Below are 21,523 nucleotides of genomic sequence, written 5' to 3' on the forward strand. Positions count from 1 at the left end.
ATATACATTTTATTAACAAAATATTAAAATTATCGATGGATTGGAATAGATCGATTTCGATGCAAAGACAATTTGTGGAGAATTTTTACTTTATATACATTTTCATGACAAATTTCAATTGAAAATTCGTAAGTGCCTCATATGCACAATGCATAGGTATTAATTTTTTTAAAAACAGCAACAAAATACATTTATACAATGATGAATTAGCTGAAGTTCTACTGAACATAGTCAGATAGTTGTTTCTTTGATATGTTTTATTTGTTGTGACATAGTTCGGTTTTCAAATTGTTTCTCAAACTCAAAGCCTCGCCCTATCCTACATTTATAAAAACTACTAAATAATTGGACGTATTGGAGTAAAATTTATATTCAAACAATTTTATATTATTTTAAACATATAAATTAGGAAGATATTAGAAATGCAAACAAGAGAATATTCTATATTATTGTCATGGATCCTGTCCCTAAATATACGATTCTACATTTAATCTCTATCACCTGTACCTGGTTTAATTCTACGTACTATGCAATCACAGGTCAATACTTGATTGGTTGATAAATGTAATAGACACTGATTAGATTCAAAATTGTAATGGATTGTCGCTTAAATCCACAAAATGGACCAATCAGAAAAATAATATAAAATTATCAGATCTTTGTAATAAGCAATATTTCAATATCAGAGGAGTAATATCTCAAACTTCATCTAATAATAAGTAAGGAGTTTAAAATCAACATTCAAGCAAGTAACATTTACTCAACTTTATATCAGCATATTATTTTATCTAAATGCAAAATAATCAAAACTAGCTATTATCTTTCTAATCTAATGAATTTGATGATATAGCTTTTATCTAATTATATCTGGTACTTCAAAAACAAAATAAAGTGTACTAATTTAATAGAGTTCCGCAGCATCTCGATCGATTATGAACTATTATTGAAAAAAAGAGAAAAAAGAAACAAAACGATAAGAAAAACAAACAATCAAATATAACAAAATAATAGTAATTAGGTTTAACTGGACTAGATGAGATCTGGTGGCAACTTTCTTTTCAAGGTGGGCTAACCATCTAGATAAACTCTGCAGGTCAATTCATTGAGATGTACGTCAATCCTATTTTTATATTTAGAAGCAACCACTGAAATTTGTTGTTCTATTGTGAGTAAGCCTGTGTCTTGATGGATGATCCATGAAGGGGTGTAGCGAGGAGCGTATAATATCTGCATCAGGATTTTGTTTTGAGCACGTTGGATGATGTTTAGATTGCTCTTTTTTGCTGTACCCCAAAGTTGGACACCGTAAGTCCATGTGGGCTTGAGTACCACCTTGTATCTTAACCGTTTATTGTATACTGAGAGTTCGGAATGTTTATTTAGTAGCCAGTAAATTTTTTTGAAAATTTGATCTATTATGCAGTTATGATAATATTGTAATTTTTTTATAACAAGATGTTCTATGTAAAATACCTGACTGCACAACAAAGAAGCATGAACATGAAACAGTTGATAGTATTTAATACGATTTTATATGAGAACTGCTACATAACATAGCCTTGACATAACTTTGTTCTATTTTACGGCAGAATCGGTACCATAAAGTCATGTCTGCAGATGTACTTTATAAAGTAATTTCCTAAAATGTTTGTACCCCAGTTTGGGAACCGTGCTAAGAAACCGTTTACGAAGAAGCCGTTGCAACGAGTATTCTGTGAACAATTTACAGAACAACACTTGCCACGGCAATCGGTTGCGAGATCTCGCGCGATCCTCCAATAATTTCACCTCGCTTGCTGTTTTCCAAATGAAGCCGGAGCCAATATTCGGCTGTCGACCGAGGGGCGGTATGTAGGGGAAAACGATTTTTTTTCTTCTGTGAGCGATGTTCAATTTCAGATTAAATAGTCGTTAGACCGCGGTGATGAAAGAGAATTCTTGTAAAAGGAAAAAAAATAAATGACGAATATCATTACGAAGAAAATATTACAATCCGTAAACATTTGTGTGGCGATAAAAAAGAGTGAATTGCGAAGAGAAATGTTGTGTGATTTAAGAAAAACATGTTTTTGTACGTTAAATGTTGATAAGAATAAAAATATTGTGTCTCATTCGAGGTATTTTAGTAAATATGATTTACACCAAGACGAAATGGATATTAGTAAATTAAGGTTAAGTTTTATTTAATTTTGCATAAATTAGTAAACATAGTAATCCAATTTAAATTGAAATAATTATAATTATATTGGAACTAATTCACCAAACTATCGAAACTATGTTAAATAAAACTAATTATAAACATGTGTTTTACTGTTTTACTAAAATTTGTGGGGTGTGAAAAGATTTTATAACTTAATTTTAAATTTAAAGGTGTTTTACGAAATAATAGATACCTCATTCAACTAATGCAAGATATAAATTTAATGAAATGGAATTCAATTCACATTTTTTACAAAGATAACACTGTATATAACCTTGATCTGGTATAAAAACCCTTTGCCAGCGAAAAATTTTAATTAGTCCTTTTTACCCCACCCACGTGTAAGTTTTTATACAGAGTACATAAAAAACTGTTGAATCTAATTTAAAATTTACAATATAGCTTATAAAACGACTAAATAGCGTATACTTAAATATATATATATAGTATCTTGTAAACTAAACAACAGTGCTCACAACCCAAAAAACTAACTTTTGTTAAGATAGCGACTTCGTAAGAATCAAGGTGATTATATCAAGGCTGGATATATCTATTTCCCTCGACTTTCAAATATTGTTGTTAAAAAAATCTTAACTTTAATTGTTTTAAAAATTAAGTTAATTAAAATTAAAAATTAGATATTAATTAGAAGTTATACGGATACGGATAACTTTTATTAATAATAATAATTTTTAATTATTATATTAAAAACGCACCGGAAACAAAACGAATGAAAATGACAAAATATCGTATCACGCCCTTGATATTTTACGACATTTACGATAGTATTTTATTGAATAATTAAATCATTAATTATGAAACACATATTTTGTTTATAAACTAAAGAGCAGAAACTCTAGGAAATGTTATACTTATTTAGACATGAATATCCACATCATATTATAAAACAATATCAAATTTTCCACAGATGATTATGGCTGGAGTTTTAACTGACCTAATTATATTATATAAATTTGTGGTAGAGACGTATGATGTTATTTTATACTGCTAGAACCACTTCTCTATAATTTAGGATAATCAAGTTGCAAGAAATTATCTAAAGTTTTCACATGAAGCATGAATTTAACCAGAAACAAATTTTGTATGGCGATAATGGCTACCATTTTATAATAAACAAATAATTTCAAACACATTCTAGTTAAAATTAAAATTGGACTTGAAAGTACCGAAGACAAAAAGCCATTTAATCCAGAAAGTTTGTTATACAGTTTTTGTTTGATTGTTATACAGTGTAAATATGTATAAATTATCTATATATATAAGAACTGAATATACCAAAGGACCAACAGTGCTTGCAAAATACATGGAAACGTCATGCAATTTAAGTATGTACAGAATTTTAAAAATAGTTCAAGTTTGTTTGATAGTTTTGTAATAATAACTATATGATATACGATAAGTATGAATATACTGCTAACAAATATAAAAATGACAAATTGATTATGATTGGCATTGAGCATCAGGTGCAAATTCTTTTACTATATTTTGAAAATTTAGACGCTTTTTGAAAAGTTAGACGCTTCCATCAACTTCATTTCACTCTGATTGATAGAGAAGTAAAACAATCATAATCACTAATTTGTAATATTTCTACTTCTCTCTAGTAGTTTTTTAACGTACCAAATCATTCAAGATGTATACAAAATATTCATAACGAGATTCAACAAGCTTCAAAGCATTTCTCCACGATAATTAAAAATATATTTCATCAAAAGCCCTGTCACAATTACAGATAACTTTCTAAAGTCTGTCGGATCTTATTAACCTGTGACCCGCGCGCCGTCAAGTGATTCTTTTTTTAGTCCATAGAATCTTTGAAATGTTGAATGCTGAATGGAAAACAAATTCGAATATTTGTCTAGCTAAAAAAAACTTATTTATTGTTTGAGTTCCAAATTTATTAATGTTCTAAACTTTTTATGTTTACAAATAATAAAATGGATTACATAAAATTTTTATATTTTTTAAATGAATCATATTTTGATTGAATCTAAGTGGTAAGGACCATACTAATTTTTTTTTATTTTTTATATAAAAAACGCATATAACTCTAAATTTTCACCCTTTTACCACAAAATCCTATTTTGTATGAAATATTTTGGTCATTACATCATTTTTCATCTCAATTTCTGGCAGTGAACGTTTTTGACTGAATGTTGATTAAGATTTTTTGGTCTTATAAAAAAGCTAAATTTCACATAAAAAATTATTCTCTAACAAGATGTTTTCTTTATTTTCATACTATTAATAGTATGATATATAATTATGCAAGGTTAAACAAAAATATAAATAATGATTAATATTGTGACGGATTAAATGGGTTGATGCCCCCCTTTCTTAGGGGATATGCAACGACTTCCATTATTACGTCTTAGCGTTGCATCCCCAACGAAAGGGTTACACCAACTCCTAAACCCGACTTCTACAACCACCCTGTAATTACCTGTGGAAAAGCCAACTAACTACGCGAATGAAACATAATGTACTTTTAGCTTATTTAATTATTACTAATTATTACAGGTGTCACGGCATGACAATACCTACGTACTGTCATGCCCTTTGCCTAAAACCTAACGTACTCACAAATCCTTATTAATTACTAACGTAAAACGGTATCAACGGAGTAACGATAACGGAACGGAACGGAGGGAATAGTTTATAAAACCAATAATACATCTGACCTTTACTGGAACGGGTTCTCCTCTCCTGGCACAACACACACACCACTATACACAAAGCGGGTCCAGCGCCTGGCGCGTGGACCCACTGACCTCCTCAGAGGATGATACAATTCTTAATCCTCTTTTTTCAACCCCAGACTGGACCTTATATTGGCATCCCTAATAGGCGTGGTGGGGGAGCGTCATTGCACTGGTGGTTATGCAACCCTTTGACGACAATACCGATTGTCGTTACACGCCCCCCTGTCACAGTAGAGTCGGCCTCGGCTCTTAAATTCAAAGTTGAAATTATTGCCCTCTCCTGGTTTTTTCCGGGTTGTTCCGGTGTTTTTCGTAGGGTCCTGTTTTGCCCTTTGGTCCTCGTCTTTGGGTTGGCTAGTTTAACTTGGTTGGCTTTGCTCAAGTGTGAGCCATGGCTGCTAGACGATGATTGTAGTTGTGGTTGCGTGCTGGCCGTCCTTTAGGCGTTGTGGTTCCGGTCAGATATTCCTAGAATCCTGGTAAGCTATTCCCCCTTTGTTTACAAACTCAAAACACGTAGCAGCTAGTAAACATAAACTTACATATACACGGGTCTGATAAAAAATACATTAACATCCTTAATACAAAAAAAAACGAAAACAAAATCCTTCAGTAACACAAAAATTACAATACAAAAATAAGTCCGTTTGCTTAAGACTATCTTAACCTATTTCGTTCTCAAAGAAACCGTGTTGGGAAAAACTGTACTCAGCAAATTCAGAAAAAAAAGAAAGACAAGACTAGACTCAGAAAAAAAGTAGTTATATAACACAGACTAACAAAAGACAAAACTTAATAAAAAAAATATTCGAAGTACAATCGTTTTTCGTACAATTTTTTCGTAACACGTTTCCTTGAAACGCAATCTTATCCTATGTGCGTGTGCTGTCACCTATTTTCTTGGTTGTAGTATTAGAATTAATGGAATAACCGTAGCCCGAATTATGAGTTAGTTCGCCAGAAACCATGAACCCGATGATATGGACAATCTTTTACTGTGTAACGCGTGGAAAAACTTTGACAAGAAAAAAAAAACGAAACTAATATGACAATAAACAAGAAACAAAAATACACCTCAATTTACAAATATATTATTTAAATAACTAGTTTACTTTTACGGACGCGACGTTTACTGTAATTCAGCCTCTACTGGTGTGATTGCCCCCCAAATACAAGACCACAGATGGGGGCTAGGATCTAGTTTCCTTCATTGCTCCGCCCGCAGAGCCCCATACCAATAATAATATCTCTAGACCGACCGTCTATGCCCACCCAAAAACAAATGGCACTTACACTTAACACCTATGTAAGCGTGACACACCTGGGGTTCCTCAGCCCGGCACAAAAGTACCCCAAATTGCCCCCTTGACGGGAGATGACGTGCTGCGACCTATGTCGCCATCCCGGTCTTCGCTGAAGGTACCTTCCCAAACATATTCCATAATAATCCATAATACATAATAATTCACATAATAATTCGACGGCTGCGGGGTTGATTAAGGGCGGTTTCCCCGATTGAAACCGTACGCGTCCATCGATTCGGACATCTCAATGGTCCTCGCTCGTGGACCACTGGGCCCAGCTTTCAACTCACATATATAACCATAAAACAAAAACGTAGATCCGATATGGCGTCCCGATATAAGCCTGCAGACTTATATTTATACAATTTATGTTGCAACAACCTACTCTCCACAAACAAAAATCCCACTATAACTTCTTATATGTCTTCTTAATTTTACGACTTATCTAATGGGGGGAATCTTAAAACTAAACCTATTACTATAATTATGTTTAATTATTTACATATGTACATCTATATATAAGTTCTTATCTATATTAAAAAAAACGAAGAGAAAAGTGAAAGAATTATGTTTTCCTTTCTTTCTTCTTTTATTCCACTAACGTGGACCGTGTCGTATTTGCAACTGTTTCTAACTTTACGCTCAATCTTATAATTCAGATTTATAGTTTATCAACTATTTTATAAGGCCCGTCCCATGTATGCTGTAGATTGTCTGATTGGCCCTTTAGACCAACTTCCGTGTTCCCTAACACCCACTGGCCTACGACAATTCGGCATTTTTGTTGAGCTCTCGCGATATTTTGTAGTACGGATTAAAAGGGGTTGATGCCCCCTTTCTTAGGGGATATGCAACGACTACCAAGTATTACATCTAGCGTTGCATCCCCAACGAAAGGGTTACACCAACTCCTAAACCCGACTTCTATAACCACCCTGTAATTACCTGTGGAAAAGCCAACTAACTACGCGAATGAAACAGAATGTACTTTTAACTTATTTAATTATTACTAATTATTACAGGTGTCACGGCATGACAATACCTACGTACTGTCATGCCCTTTGCCTAAAACCTAACGTATTCATAAATCTTTATTAATTACTAACGTAAAACGGTATCAACGGAGTAACTATAACGACGGATAACGGAACGGAGGGAATAGTTTATAAAACCAATAATGCATCTGACCTTTACTGGAACGGGTTCTCCTCTCCTGGCGCAACACACACACCACTATACACAAAGCGGGTCCAAGGGCTGACGCCCTGGACACGACCGACCATCCACAGAGAGGTTACAATTCTTAATCCTCTTTTTTCAACCCCAGACTGGACCTTATATGGCATCCCTAATAGGCGTGGTGGGGGAGCGTCATTGCACTGGTGGTTATGCAACCCTTTTGACGACAATACCGATTGTCGTTACAATATAACTATAAGGTATTAATTTAACTATAAGTTCTGCGGGTGAATTTACACTGAAATATGCGCATTAAAATAAAAATAAATTTATTAATTGTTTTTCTAAATCTTATATCTGCCCTTTTTACCCCATCGAGGGCAAACACACCCAAAGTCTCATTCTTAATTATATGGGGTCAAATAATGTAGGAGGAAGTCCCCGAGTGCCGGACTCCTAAAGTTATTTATAAATAAATCAAAAAACATTTTAGGAAATGTTTATTAAATTATGATTTATGTTAGATAACAAAGTTAGGTATCAAACTAAATTAACAAAAACGCAACCTTTGCTAAAAAATAATTATCACTATCAATCAAAATTTGGTAACAAAAAATATGATTTTAAAAAGTGGCACCAAGTATCGGACATTTCAAAATAAACTGCATTGAATAAATCTCCACACTCTGGAATGACTGCCCTTGTGTGTTTGACGAATATTCTTAGATATTGCAAAAAAAATCACTATTTATCGACTCTTTTGGCTGGGCCACACCGATGGCTGGAGCATTCATCATAAGATTTTCATTCTTTGACTAGGATATACGAAAAATGGGGGGGTGTAGTGACCGTTAGCGCTCATACAGAACAAAATAAATAATTAGAATAAATTACGTTAATTGTCACAAGAAATATCAGTATGTTTATGTCCGGCGCTAAGGGACGACTTAGTGTCCGATGCTAAGGGACAGACATGTTCGTTCATTTGGTGGCATCTACTAAAATTGGTTAAAAGATCTAATAATATTCTACCAGTTTACGGATAACAATAAAGTACTATTTTTATCTTTGAATGTCACTCAAATGGAAATGCATAATCATACTAGAATTACTTCAATTGATTGAAGTTTAACAACTCCTCAAAATAAACTGTAACATAATTATTATATCAAAAAACTTATTTCTTATAAATATATTGTTGGTATGTATTTGTTTTACGTTCAACCATATTTTTGACCCTTTCGCTGCGGCAGTGCTTTCTGTAGAAATGATACTACTGTATTATTCCATATATTATGTATTATTTCATTAATAAATCCGGATTCTTTCATTAAATATCCAAAAGTTATGCGATTACGTTGGATACTATAAAGGCAGCGATTCGCAATAAGAACAAAATTCAAAATCAGCACAACACTCGTTATCAGCATTATAATAATCTTCATAGCCGGAGAAATTTAATAAATGCAATCTTAACAAGAAAATATAGTAGGCGCGATTCGCAGCTCGAGTAAAATCTCCCCGAATTTAATTAACCCTAGCGCCCTTAGACCATGAATCGAGCGCCGTGTGCGGCTGTCGGGCGGGGAGAAAATTGTCTACCGGCAAACAATGGGGCAGAATGCGACTTAAGTTACTTACTTCGCTCTAACAATTACATCACAAGTGTACGAGTATTTCATATGCATATTCGCAATGTTTCATATCGTTCAACTACAATGGCAAATACATGACGCGACTTGAGGCGGCGGAGACGCGACGTCTACTACTTGCACGTGTTCCTATATGTCTTGTCAACTCATGTGCACCGGCGGCGGCTAATTCGAACGACAGAGTTCTCTCTTTCAAATGTTTTAGAAGTCGGCAATTGATGTAGGCATTACTAATATTAAGCGTTCGTTTAACAGATCATTATTGAGTCAATAATCTCATGCCTCATCTCATGGCGTTGGCTAGTAAGTTACTAATGCCCTATAGAACAGACTCAGAAAACAAGCTTTGTTGTTAGTAGTTAAAATAATTCGACTTAATACTAATCAACAATAAATTTTGTTAGCATTTAAATGCAATTAAATTAATTGTTGTGTTTATTTTGACCATTTCGCCTCTAGAGCGTTTTCCACAAGAGTTTCCCTGCTGAACAGCGTGACGCTCAGTAGTATTACTGAACGGACTAGGCACAACAACATATTTGGAGATTTTTTAATTATTATTAATAATAATTATACTTCTAATAAATATACTTCTAATGACTTAAAAATTACAACAACAAAAAATATATTCTCAATTCAACATACGACACATGCCGTCAAGTGGATGTCGTTCATGGACGACACTGGTAGCGAAAGGGTTAATATAAAATTATTATATAAAAGGTTTTCGAAAAACCAATTTATTATGATGTTACGCACCCGTATATACCCCCACAAAAATTACTATAAATATATATTGTATATTGCAAATAATACTGAATTTTGTAAGAACGATTTTTCAGAAAAAAAAACCTATAAAAATATCAAAATCTATCAACAAGATTAATATAATTTCTATTAGCATTATTGTATATTTTTTTAAATCATGTTTTAATGATAATATTATCTTAACAGTAATAATTTACAAAAAAATATGTAACTAACACTGTACAAAGACTTTAGAGAGGGTATTCTACACTATAATTGAAAAAAATCAATTTTGTTTTTTAGTTTCAGTTTCAGTTTAACAATGCAAGAATATGTGTACAAAAAAATATTTTCAAATTTGAAGTATTTTCGCAGATTTATCTGTTTGACCATGATGATTCTTTTCTGTACTCGAAGATATCTTTTTTGATACGATTTTCCAATTCATTAAAAAAAATTTTATAAAAAATTATATTTTTAATTTTTTTATTTATTATTTTAAAATAATCGAAAGTATAAAAAGAAGTTGCAATAAAGATTTTTTTCAAACAGTCGCCATTTTGTAAAAAAAACATTTTCTTAACTTATCCGTAGCTCATACGATTATGACATCACTCCAGATTATTAATACAAGTATATATTATTTTGAAAATTGCCTAAAATTCATGCCTCTAGACCAGAATACCCCCTCAAAAAATAATTAGGAAACTTTTCAAATTGTAATTCTTCTGTCGTATAAAATAATTCCTTACGAATGAAAAAAGCAAATGTTTATTTTTTCTTATTTTTTCTTATTATTATGGTCATTTTCCGTTATCATAATCGTCATATGATATATTGAAAGTCCTTTATGGACAGTTGCAAATAATATGTTGAAATAAAAAAAAAAAAATTTCAGCTAAGATTAGCAATCTAGTTAATATAAAATATTCTTATTTCTGAATTCACGTTAATTTAGCATAAATCTCCAATATGTTAAACTGATTTTTTTGAATTTAATTAATCATTTTTAACGGAATACAAAAAGTACTGATTATAATGAAATATCAAGAAAATCTATTGCCACATATTATTCTCGTTAAATTAATAATGTTTGATCCTTATTGAAGATTAATTTCTAATCAACCATTACCAAAGTTAAAAGGGATGAGTGAAATCCGTGGATTTAGTCTAAGAGCTTTTCGGTACAGTGATGAGTTATTGTAAACCGCTTATGAATAAATACAACTACTAGAAACTAGTTCTGCCGCCAATGAAAATTTAGGTCATATAGTCGCCTGATTTTATAAGTCCTGTTATTCAAGATATTTATAAAAGGAAAATGAATAACTGAAAAGACTTCACAAATAGCAATTGAAATTACTTATAGAATAAAATTATGCAATAAAAACTGTATGTGTACTGAGGCTAATGTGAAAATAGATCGCAAAATCGTTGAATTGAAAAATTGTTGAACTATTGACAGTCAATATCAATAGTGGTAACTAAATAACACGCTAACAGTTTTGCCTAAATAAAGCAGAGTAGGCACATTATAAATCGAATTAATTATGAACCCTTTATACATTTAATAAACTTAATAAAGGATAGTTATTTATAAAATATTCTTTATAACAATATTTTGCTCGTTATAGAGAAACTCTATATTCTAAACCTTGATCGGTTAGTTTACATAGAAAAATTCATAATTGTTAAAAAATTCGAAAACATTCTAAAATAAATGAGGCTAGTTCACAGTTTTTGTTTTTTATTTGAGGAAAGTAGTTCTGTTGCATCCAATATGATAAAGAAAAATATCTGAAAGTTTTAGCTCTTAATATTAACTCTAAGATAGTCCGCACTCCAACCAAAGGACCGATTCTGCCGCATAACAGACCAAAGTAATGGCAAGGCTATGTTATGTAAAACTTTCCATACAAAATCGTTCTAAATATTGTCAAAAGCCATGTGGTTGCTATGCAGTCAGGCGTTTTTGTCTGATTGTCAGATAGAAAATCTAACCTAAAAACCGAAAAAATGACAAAAAACGATCTTAGATAACAGGGTCTTTCTAACCCAGCTTCATAACATACGAGTGACGTTGCAGTTTATTACCTAACAACTGCTCAAATGTCAAAAAAATGATCTTAGATAACAGGGTCTTTCTGACCCAGCTTAATAACATAGGAGTGACGTTGCAGTTTATGTGCAAAACTGCCTGAATCCACAGCAAATACAAGACATTTTGTTGTAGAGTACATAGTAAAGGAGGAATATGTAAATAATGCATAAATGCAATAATAAATGTAATATCTCTGAAATAGACTATTAAGAATTGATGCAAAATTTTTCTTATTTTAGGTTAAATACTACACAAACTTATGTAAGAATTTAAGTTATAGCTAATTACCATTAGTCTTAATCAGATAAGTACAAAATATAAACAGCGCAAAACATAAAAAGCAACCGCTGTCTAGCCGAATTAGAAAGAAAGTTTTGATAATTAATTATAGATGCCGTGTAACTGTATCTGGGTGAACTGCTGATTAACGAGCTATCCGAGATATAAGTATTTGATAAATGATCAAAATAAATGTCTAAATTATCCTTATTGTTTTTATGCTAAGGTAATATTCTGGAATTCTGTTGGAAAAGGGTAGTAGTTTGCATAAAAGGCATATACCTATAAAAAATATATGTCTGAAAAATTATACCAAATTGGTTGAACCCTTATAGAAAATACTTTTTTAAGATATTCCATCTTTATAAAATCTAAATTACACCTTAACAATATTCTAATGTTTACTTTACAATACTACATTCTGATGTTTTGCCATTATTTTATAACACGGATTATAAGTTTCTGTTTTATTTATAATATTAGGATAGCAAATAGCAAATACCATTCACTAATGTCCTAAACTCAAAAAATTTTTGCAATTTTTTACTGAATCGATTTCAACCTAAACTTAAAAAAAATTAAAATATTTTTAAATTGCGTCCTATAATTAGAGTATGTATAAAGATTTATATACAATACAAAAAAAAATTGGATTTTTGTGAAGATCATTAATTTGGACGGAGATTTATATGATCATTTAGAAAATATTTAATATGACAATTATATTTTTATATTCAACGTGTATTGCTACACACCACAGATACTAATACTATATAACTAACTAAACATGTCACATCGATAGAACTATTTTGTCAAGCTGAATTATTGGAACAATTAAAATTGTACCTGGTTGCAAAAACTAGTCATACCAAAAATTAATAGTATTTGCTCATATCATTAATACTATTATGTAGTTAAAAAATTTGTAACAAATTATAAAAAAGACGTATGAACATTGCATACGAAAACAAATATTGAAATGTTAAAAAACTGCATTTAAACAGTGTCTTAAAAGAGCACGCTTGTTCTTAATGGTATTATTCACATTATTTTAATTTATAGCCATAGCGATTTGCAGCATTTTACCTAATTTTTATTTATTACTGCATGAATGATAAAGATACCTTTTGTAGAATAGATACTTCGCTTAAGTATTTTTTTTATGGAAAATATCAATCCAATACATTTCTAAATATTTTAGAACAATAAAAAGAACTAGAAAAACGGCAATATATGTAATATTTTAACATCGATTTAATTTATATAAATTTATTTTTGTTGAACTTTTGTCCTCATAGCCCTTAAAAAATATAGAGCAGTTGTGCCGGGATACGGTAGTGACAGCCGTCATAACAGCTGAACTATACTGATTTTGAGATAGGGTCCAAAATTAGAAAGATGAAGTATGTTTATTATACATGAATATACATGAATCACTTTGTTTGTTATTTTGCCGTAGAATGAACATTACTAGTTATTTACCAGCAATTAGTTTATGCTTAGATAATTTAGCTCAGTCACAATGCTGATTGTTCCAAAAATGTGCGTTGGGTACGATTGTGCCAAATTTTGTGAGTACAGTTGTGGCATGTATTTTTTGTTTTTTTTTTCGGGTGATAATTAAACAGATAGAAAAATCTAACTTAACCAAGACAAAATACGAAAGACAGGAAAAGAAAAATTCACTATAAAAAAAGAATAGATTTCACAAAAAATTCAACAGTTAACTTTGTTCAAATATTATGTTCATAAGCTTTGTTCAAATAATTATGCTGTGTTTGGTGATAACAGCTTTTTCTTTATCACAACCTGGAGACTTGATCAATAAAAAGTAGCACAACAGTACCCAGTATCACCTCTATCTGCTCAAGTACATTTAATATGTGAAACGTAAATCTCTCTTTTTACTACAGTTAAAAACTTTTAACTAACGTTTTACAAAATATTAAATTTGAAAAATATAGTCCTATAATATAAGAAAATATCCCAAATTCTCGTGTTTTCCGGAGTGCATCCATTCCTTTAAAACTAAAAAATAGTTTAAATCACGTGGAATTTACAAAAACCAATTCTCTGTAAATATCGTCAATTTGAAAGTCTTATACAGATTATGCCAAAATAGTTAAAACATCACTAACAAGTGACTATTATCCGGGATCAATTGTACCTGGTCTTACGCAAACCTGATTATATCAGATTTAAAACTAGCTGTAAGTGGAATTCTGTCTTGAGGCAATTAAGGCATCGTGCCTTAAGGCAAATTGCTGGAACTTCCCGTACCAAAAATTATTATTTTTTTAAAAACGATTAACATTTTTGAAAAAAAAAATTACTTTGAAAAAATAAGATTTTTGAGAAACTATAAATTGGACAAAAAATTACTTTTTTTTGAAAAAAATTTTTTTAAAAAATTTTTTTTTTTATTTTTTTTTTTTTTTAAATTTTTTTTTTTATTTTGACATATTGTAGAAGATCTGAACTTTCTTTTCAAAGCAATCAATCGTACTGCTTTAACTGCATAGGGACAAAATATAAAGCGCGTAAGCGCCGCGTCGCTGTCTAAAGCATAAGCATTGGTACGGAACCCATAGGAATGTTAACAAATTGTATACTTATTGTTAAAATCTCTATAAAATATCTGATAATTTTATGAGCATATGTCTAATGATCATTTTTGACCGCCAAATGGCTCATTTTTTTACTTTTTCCTCCATATCTCCGAATGCGCTAGATCTACCTTCATGAAAATTTTATCGATTCTTCATCTTGTCAATACAAGTGAAATGTTTTTTGAATTATTCAAATCGGACGCTCCGTTCTCTCAAAAACTGAGCTACCGTTTTCGGCACTTTTTGCCCCGTATCTTTAGAACGGCTAGACCTGCCTTCGCCAAAAACTAATCAGTACGTCTCCTTATCAATACAAATCGAATGTTTTTTGAATTATTCAAATCGGTTGACCCGTGTTCCCGAAATCGTCGACGAAAATTTGTATCCGCACATACATACACACACATACATACATACACACACACACACACACATACACACACACACACATACATCCATTTTTTCTAAGGTATGACAAAATGTTCAGAAACCTCTGAAACGTAAAGATATATAAAAATTTTAATTTTCGATTTTTTTGCGATTACTATAACTTGCCCTACGGGAAGTTAATTATATAGGTTTGAAACCTCTGCATAGAGAAAAGGAGATTACTATACAAAAAGTGCCTTTTCCTAATTCCGCGAATGAGTTGCAGTATCATAATCCTATAACATATAGGTGATAAACTTTTATTAGGTTAAAATTGTATCGCATCTATAAAGAGACGAAGTTTCATGTCACGATACACGAAATTAACCCTTGTGCAGGTGAGTAAATGTCATTGGAGGCGATTATCATAAAAAATAATGTTCATTAGCTCTCGAGAGTTTTATGGATTTGCGTTATGAAAATGCGTTAATACCGCGCAGCAATATGCAAAGTTTCAACGATACACAGGGGCGCACGGATGCCAGTTCATACAAAATAGTATCTACCTAATACGAGTTTAACTTTTTCGATTTAATTAGAAATACCAATGACTGCAAAGAAAGGCATCGAAATTAACTTTGTCAAAGTTGAACTTGAGATAATTTTAGTTTATTGAGGGCGACTTAAAATTTGTAATAACTAAATGGATTAAGGGATTACACCACTGTAGCAGCCAAAAAAAATGTATAATTTAGCCATTTCTTTTTGGCGAGCACTTTATTCAAAATCGTTAAATTTCAATAAAAGAAACAAAGAGTACTTTGTTAATAATTGATGCACAAATTAACATATAAAAAAGAGTGCGCGTAAGGATCACACGCGATTGAAGTAAAACTTATTTGCTACTGTACAAAGTAGCAAATTTACGTTAAGTAAAAATAAATATATCATGTAACAATTTTGAATAGTGTTTATTAGTAATATGGTAACACTCGTAATGCACACATTTATTAGTGACGTCAATCATTATACACATTTATATAATGATAAATTATAAATTATATATATATTTATGATTGCATTAAAAATATGTATAATATTTACAAACAATAATGTAATAAGAATCATACTTGAAATATGACATGACCGGTTTAAAGTAATTGCTGATTAATAAATTCTATAATATTCGTTCACACAAAGTTAAACAAAGCCTAAACAAATATTGTGATATAATCTCATTCTTTGAACAGCTGTAATATCTGTTTTGCCTCAAAAATTGAAGCCATTCTTTTATATTTGTTTTATTTATCAAGCCCTGCACATAGCTTGATCTATGAATATATAGATCTATGAATCATTTTCTTTTTTATGTGAACGTTAATGCATTGATCATCATCAATATTACGAGGTAATAAATTAACCATATTATTAACGTCAACAGGCACATTTATAATTTGGTCAAATATTCCAAATTGTCTATTTGCATGTCGCAATCGTCTAATTTGCATGACACACATCCCAGGTGAAATTAACGTTTCAGATACAGTATCTAGTAGGTAGATAATTTGGTATAGGTGGAAATACAAACCCGTTAAATTTACACAAAGTGGGAAATTTACTCGCCTTTCGACAAGTTTGACATCGAACCTGATTATTTGAATCAATATTCAGAAAACCATTATTAAGAATTTGTTTTTGAGCATTATTTGATATTTTTAAGTCACTTTGAAACCAAAGTCTATCACACCCAAAGCATACATAGCCAAATCTATCACTTGTAAATTGTTTTTCAAACAATCTTCGTGCATTCCTAAACAAGTTGAAGTCTTTATATGCAAGTTCAAATACTTCATATTTAACTCTTGCAAAAGATCAGTTCTTGGTACATTATTAGTCACATTATATACAGAATCATCAATTTGCAATTTACGTGGTGTAGCTGCTGTATCAGAAAAAGTAACAGCAGTACTTTCATCTAAAAAGATAACGGAATAATATGTTTAAATGTGAATAGTTGAAGCGTTTTTCAGGAGTCAAATGGCGAAAAAAGATTCTTTCTTATATCAATGATGTTGACATTAACATCTAAATTGATACCTGGCTCAAGATTTTGTAATAAATTGGCAGTAACTGACTGGCGATACAGTTTCATTCTTTAAGCAACTTCACGCTTTTGGTGACGTATGCACGTATAAATTACAGCTTTAGGTTATGAAATATTTCTCCTCATATTCTAAAAAGTTCGAAGTATATTTTAAGATTAAAATTTTTTTTTCGTTGTTCGAAAAATCTACAGTGGTGTAAACCCTTAATGTGTACTATGTGCAATATTTTATATATTTGAAGAATGCTGCAATCATTGATAATAATTTTCTTTAAAATTTGTTTGTATGTGAATTCATAAAATTATAAATCTTGGAACGGAACCAAAAGAATTGGAAACAAACTTTGTATTATTAAAGTTTCTATATAATATCTGATTCCCACCCATCAATTCGGCTTCTTAAGTGGGCACTCCACTATTGAGCAAATACACAGAGTGGTTAACTATATAACTAATTCCTTCCAAAATAAACTCTATTGCTCTGCCGCTTTTCTTGATGTCAGCCAGGCCTTTGACAAGGTCTGGCACACTGGACTTCTTTTTAAAATTAAACCTTACTCCCTGCTCAATACTTCCTTCTCCTTAAATCATACCTACTAAACAGATCCTTTTTCATTAGCATAGGTGATCAAAATTCTTCAACTCGGCCTATCTGCTCCGGTGTCCCGCAAGGAAGTGTACTTGGACCCTTGCTGTATCTCTTATATACTCATGACTTACCCGTTACAACTAATACGGTTACAGCAACATTTGCGGATGATACGGCAATTCTAGCTGCCCACGAAGATCCCGCTCTAGCTTCACACCTCCTACAATCAAACCTGGATACATTGCAAGACTGGCTTAGCATCTGGAGATTCAAGGTTAACAACCAAAAATCAGCTCACGTTACCTTTGCACTGAGGAAACATACATGCCCACCAGTGACTCCCTTCCATAATTTGCTACCCATCAAGGATAATGTAAAATACCTGGGACTTCACCTGGATCGAAAACTCACGTGGAAAACACACATCTGCCAAAAGCGTAAACAACTCAAAGAAAAGCGAAGACAACTATATTGGTTGCTGGGTCGTAAATCCAAAGTGTCGATGTCAAATAAAGTTTTGATATACAAATCAATACTTAAACCCATTTGGACCTACGGGATTCAGCTCTGGGGCACAGCCAGCCACTCAAATGTAGAGATATTACAGAGGTTCCAGAATAAAATGCTTAGGCAAATTGCCAATGCACCTAAATACACCCCAAATTGGTTACTCCACGATGAACTGGGTGTCTCTTTCATTAGAGACGAGATTCCTAGACTTTGTCTAAAGTATCGTAATAGGCTCACCTTTCACCCAAATAACCTTGCAAGAAAGCTGCTAGAACCAATCCAATTCAGAAGACTTAAAAAGAACTACCCCAACGACTTGTTTTAGGTTTAATTATAAGTACTAATTTGTATTTTTCTTGTGTTTTGTACATCTATATATCACACTGTAAAGAACCGCATCACTGGATGCAGATCTTAGCTTTTTCTATCTTTGTTAAATTCTAAGCCATGCAATTGATTTTATATCTCCTGTAGATAGATGATCAAATGAAATTATTAAAAAAAAAAAAAAAAATATAATATCTGATAATTTTATGTGCTAAAGGTCTAATGATTGTTTTTGACTTTCACAAAATTTTTATCAAATTTTCATTCAGTGACGAACACACATCTATTTTTTCTAAGGTATGCTAACATGTATTTGAAACATAATGATATGTCAAAATGTTCAGTAACATTTAAAACCTAAAGATATGTAAAGATTTTCATTTTTGTGTTTTATATTAAAAGTAATATTAAGAACTTGTCATCTGATCAACAGCGCTCAGAATCGAAAAGACTAATAACGGAAGAAAATTTTTGCATATCTTTACGTTTTAAATATATGTTGGCATAAAAAAAATAGTTGTGTGTACGTTGCTGAATAAAGATTTCATGAAATTTTTGTGAAGGTCAAATATGATCATTAGAATTTTGCATATCAAATTATCAGATATTAGAACTTAGAAAATACTTTTGTTAGGCATTTTCAAACATTTCCGTTTATCTCCCGATTCTTAAAAATAACAAAAAAATTAGTAGATTTTCTTTCCACTCACGGACCTTTTAGCACCTCATATTAATTTATGAAAAACAAATTATTCAATACTCTAAGAAATTTAAATAAAGTTTGAGTAGATAACTAGTAAGTTGCATTTTGCACTGACTCAACTACATTTTTGAATCTTTCTAATGGTGTTTTATTTTTATACTTTATATCTGCATTCACTCATTTCAGTAAATGTTTCTGAATAAGTCAATTAGTAAACGTTGTTAGTGAACTCGTTTGACAATTTGCCCAAAAAGATTTGGCACACTGGATTTTACAGTTGTTTTTTTGACGTACTTTGATGATGACTTTTTTCTTGTTTCAATTTCAAATTATAATAGTATGCTGCAAGCACAAAAACAAATGTGCTATCAAAATTTTAAGTATAAAAATCTTACAATTTTTTTTTTCTAAATTTATAGTTATAAAGACCAAGAAACAGAGTAAATGTAAGTAAAAATCGTTATTAGAATATTGCATTTTCACATAATGTATTGTAATATTTTATTTTGTTTTTTTTTTTTTTTTTATTTTTTTTCGAGTTTTAAATTTTATGCCTATTCCAAATGTCATTCATCTCCTGCAAAGTTTTTTTTGTACGAAAAATAAAGTTTTCGATTTTAATTTAATGGTAAAACATTTAATACCGTACTGTCATCTAATTTGACTTGACTTTCAAACGTTTTAATTTAGTTAAAATATTTAGTGTATTTATTTCTCTTCATTACAACTTGATATGGATATTTTTTTATTCACATGTCTTTCATTTATACGATTTATGCGAAATATTTACTAATTTATCCGATATTAATTTTCTGATCGCAAATATAATTCTATTAAAATTATTTTAGCAGTTCAGGCACAATGGTATCGAGACGCACAAAAAAGGAGGCGAAATCACGGTCGATAAGTTCGACTACCCTTTCTGAAGTCTTGTTTCAAGAGGCAAAAAAGGTAATTGAAAAATAAAAATAATATATACTCATGAAAAAGATGTAGCAATACAAGTAAAATATCTCCATAAATACGAATAAATTAATATAGTATGGTAGCCATTTTCTAAGACTACGCAACTTAGAATGAAATTGACAAATATTATATATTATATTCATAAATAAATCTAGATTTCATTTACTACTTACTTAGGTATTCACTTGAAATTAGTTATAGCAATATGTTTTTAGCTCAAAATAGCCCTTACCTGGAAGCTTTAATAAGTAATAAGTATGTAATATTGAAAATTAATCACAAAAAATAGGACAATTGTTTGGGTTGTCATTTGCAAACGTTGTTAAAAGTCAAAATTTATTACAACAGCTCATAGACCTATAACTTCTGATCTTTGTTTAACTCTCTCTCTCTCTCTCTCTCTCTCTCTATATATATATATATATATATATATATATATATGTGTATATATATATATATATATATATATATATATATATATATATATTATTTATATTTATTATTTTTGCAGAAACGGGCTGCACGGAATAAGGGAATCCACAAGAAATATCGTCTATCGCCCGCATTAGCCAAATTAATAGGCAGTGACGAACCCGAAACACGTTACAATGTGGTCAAATTGATCTGGATCCAGATCAAGGAGAGGAGACTTCAAGATCCTGAAGATCCTACCTACATCGATTGTGACGAGGAGTTCGAAAACGTAACCGGGATGGTGCGCCTGAAAGGCTTTACGATAATCAAGCACATCCACTCGCACTTTTTAGAATAGATAAAATCAATAACACTTCAGTCTCATGACAACACAGTTTATGCTCATCACTGTTAAATATTTGGGACTCCATTTGGACCGTCAACTCTACATTTGTTTAAAGCGTAAACATATCGAAGAAAAACGAAGACAACTATGTTGTCCGCTGGGTCATAAATCTAAGTGTCGGTGTCAAACAAACACCCCCGAATCTACAAATCAATTCTGAAACCCATCCGGACATATGGCATCCAGCATTGTGGTACTGCCAACCAATCAAATATCGCGATTCTACGGAAGTTTCTGGTTGATTTGCTTAAGGAAATCGCCGACGCACCATATTGCACTCCCAACTGACTTTTCTACGACGAACTGGGAGTTACTTTTATCATGAAAAAAATTCCCGGACA

At 31.3% G+C, this 21,523-nt stretch overlaps 1 protein-coding gene across 1 annotated transcript; it reads left to right on the top strand.

Annotated features, from left to right (window-relative positions):
• Positions 1-20,257: 20,257 nt before the first annotated feature.
• On the top strand, positions 20,258-21,134 carry LOC113375334 (SWI/SNF complex component SNF12 homolog). The gene is made up of 2 exons (XM_026615269.1): positions 20,258-20,347; positions 20,874-21,134. The coding sequence occupies exons 1-2, from the start codon at positions 20,258-20,260 to the stop codon at positions 21,132-21,134; spliced, it is 351 nt and encodes a 116-aa protein (XP_026471054.1).
• The last annotated feature ends 389 nt before the right edge of the window (positions 21,135-21,523 follow it).

Source organism: Ctenocephalides felis, unplaced genomic scaffold, assembly GCF_003426905.1.
Source record: "Ctenocephalides felis isolate EL2017-DRISC unplaced genomic scaffold, ASM342690v1 CF-g0.4_SCAFFOLD_01886, whole genome shotgun sequence".
NCBI lineage: Eukaryota > Metazoa > Arthropoda > Insecta > Siphonaptera > Pulicidae > Ctenocephalides > Ctenocephalides felis.

Bases quoted from the DNA above. Each gene is read 5' to 3' on its own strand.
- LOC113375334 (XM_026615269.1), top strand. From the start codon at position 20,258: ATGGTATCGAGACGCACAAAAAAGGAGGCGAAATCACGGTCGATAAGT. The intron at 20,348-20,873 runs GTAATTGAAAAA...TTATTTTTGCAG, and splicing joins TGTTTCAAGAGGCAAAAAAG to AAACGGGCTGCACGGAATAA.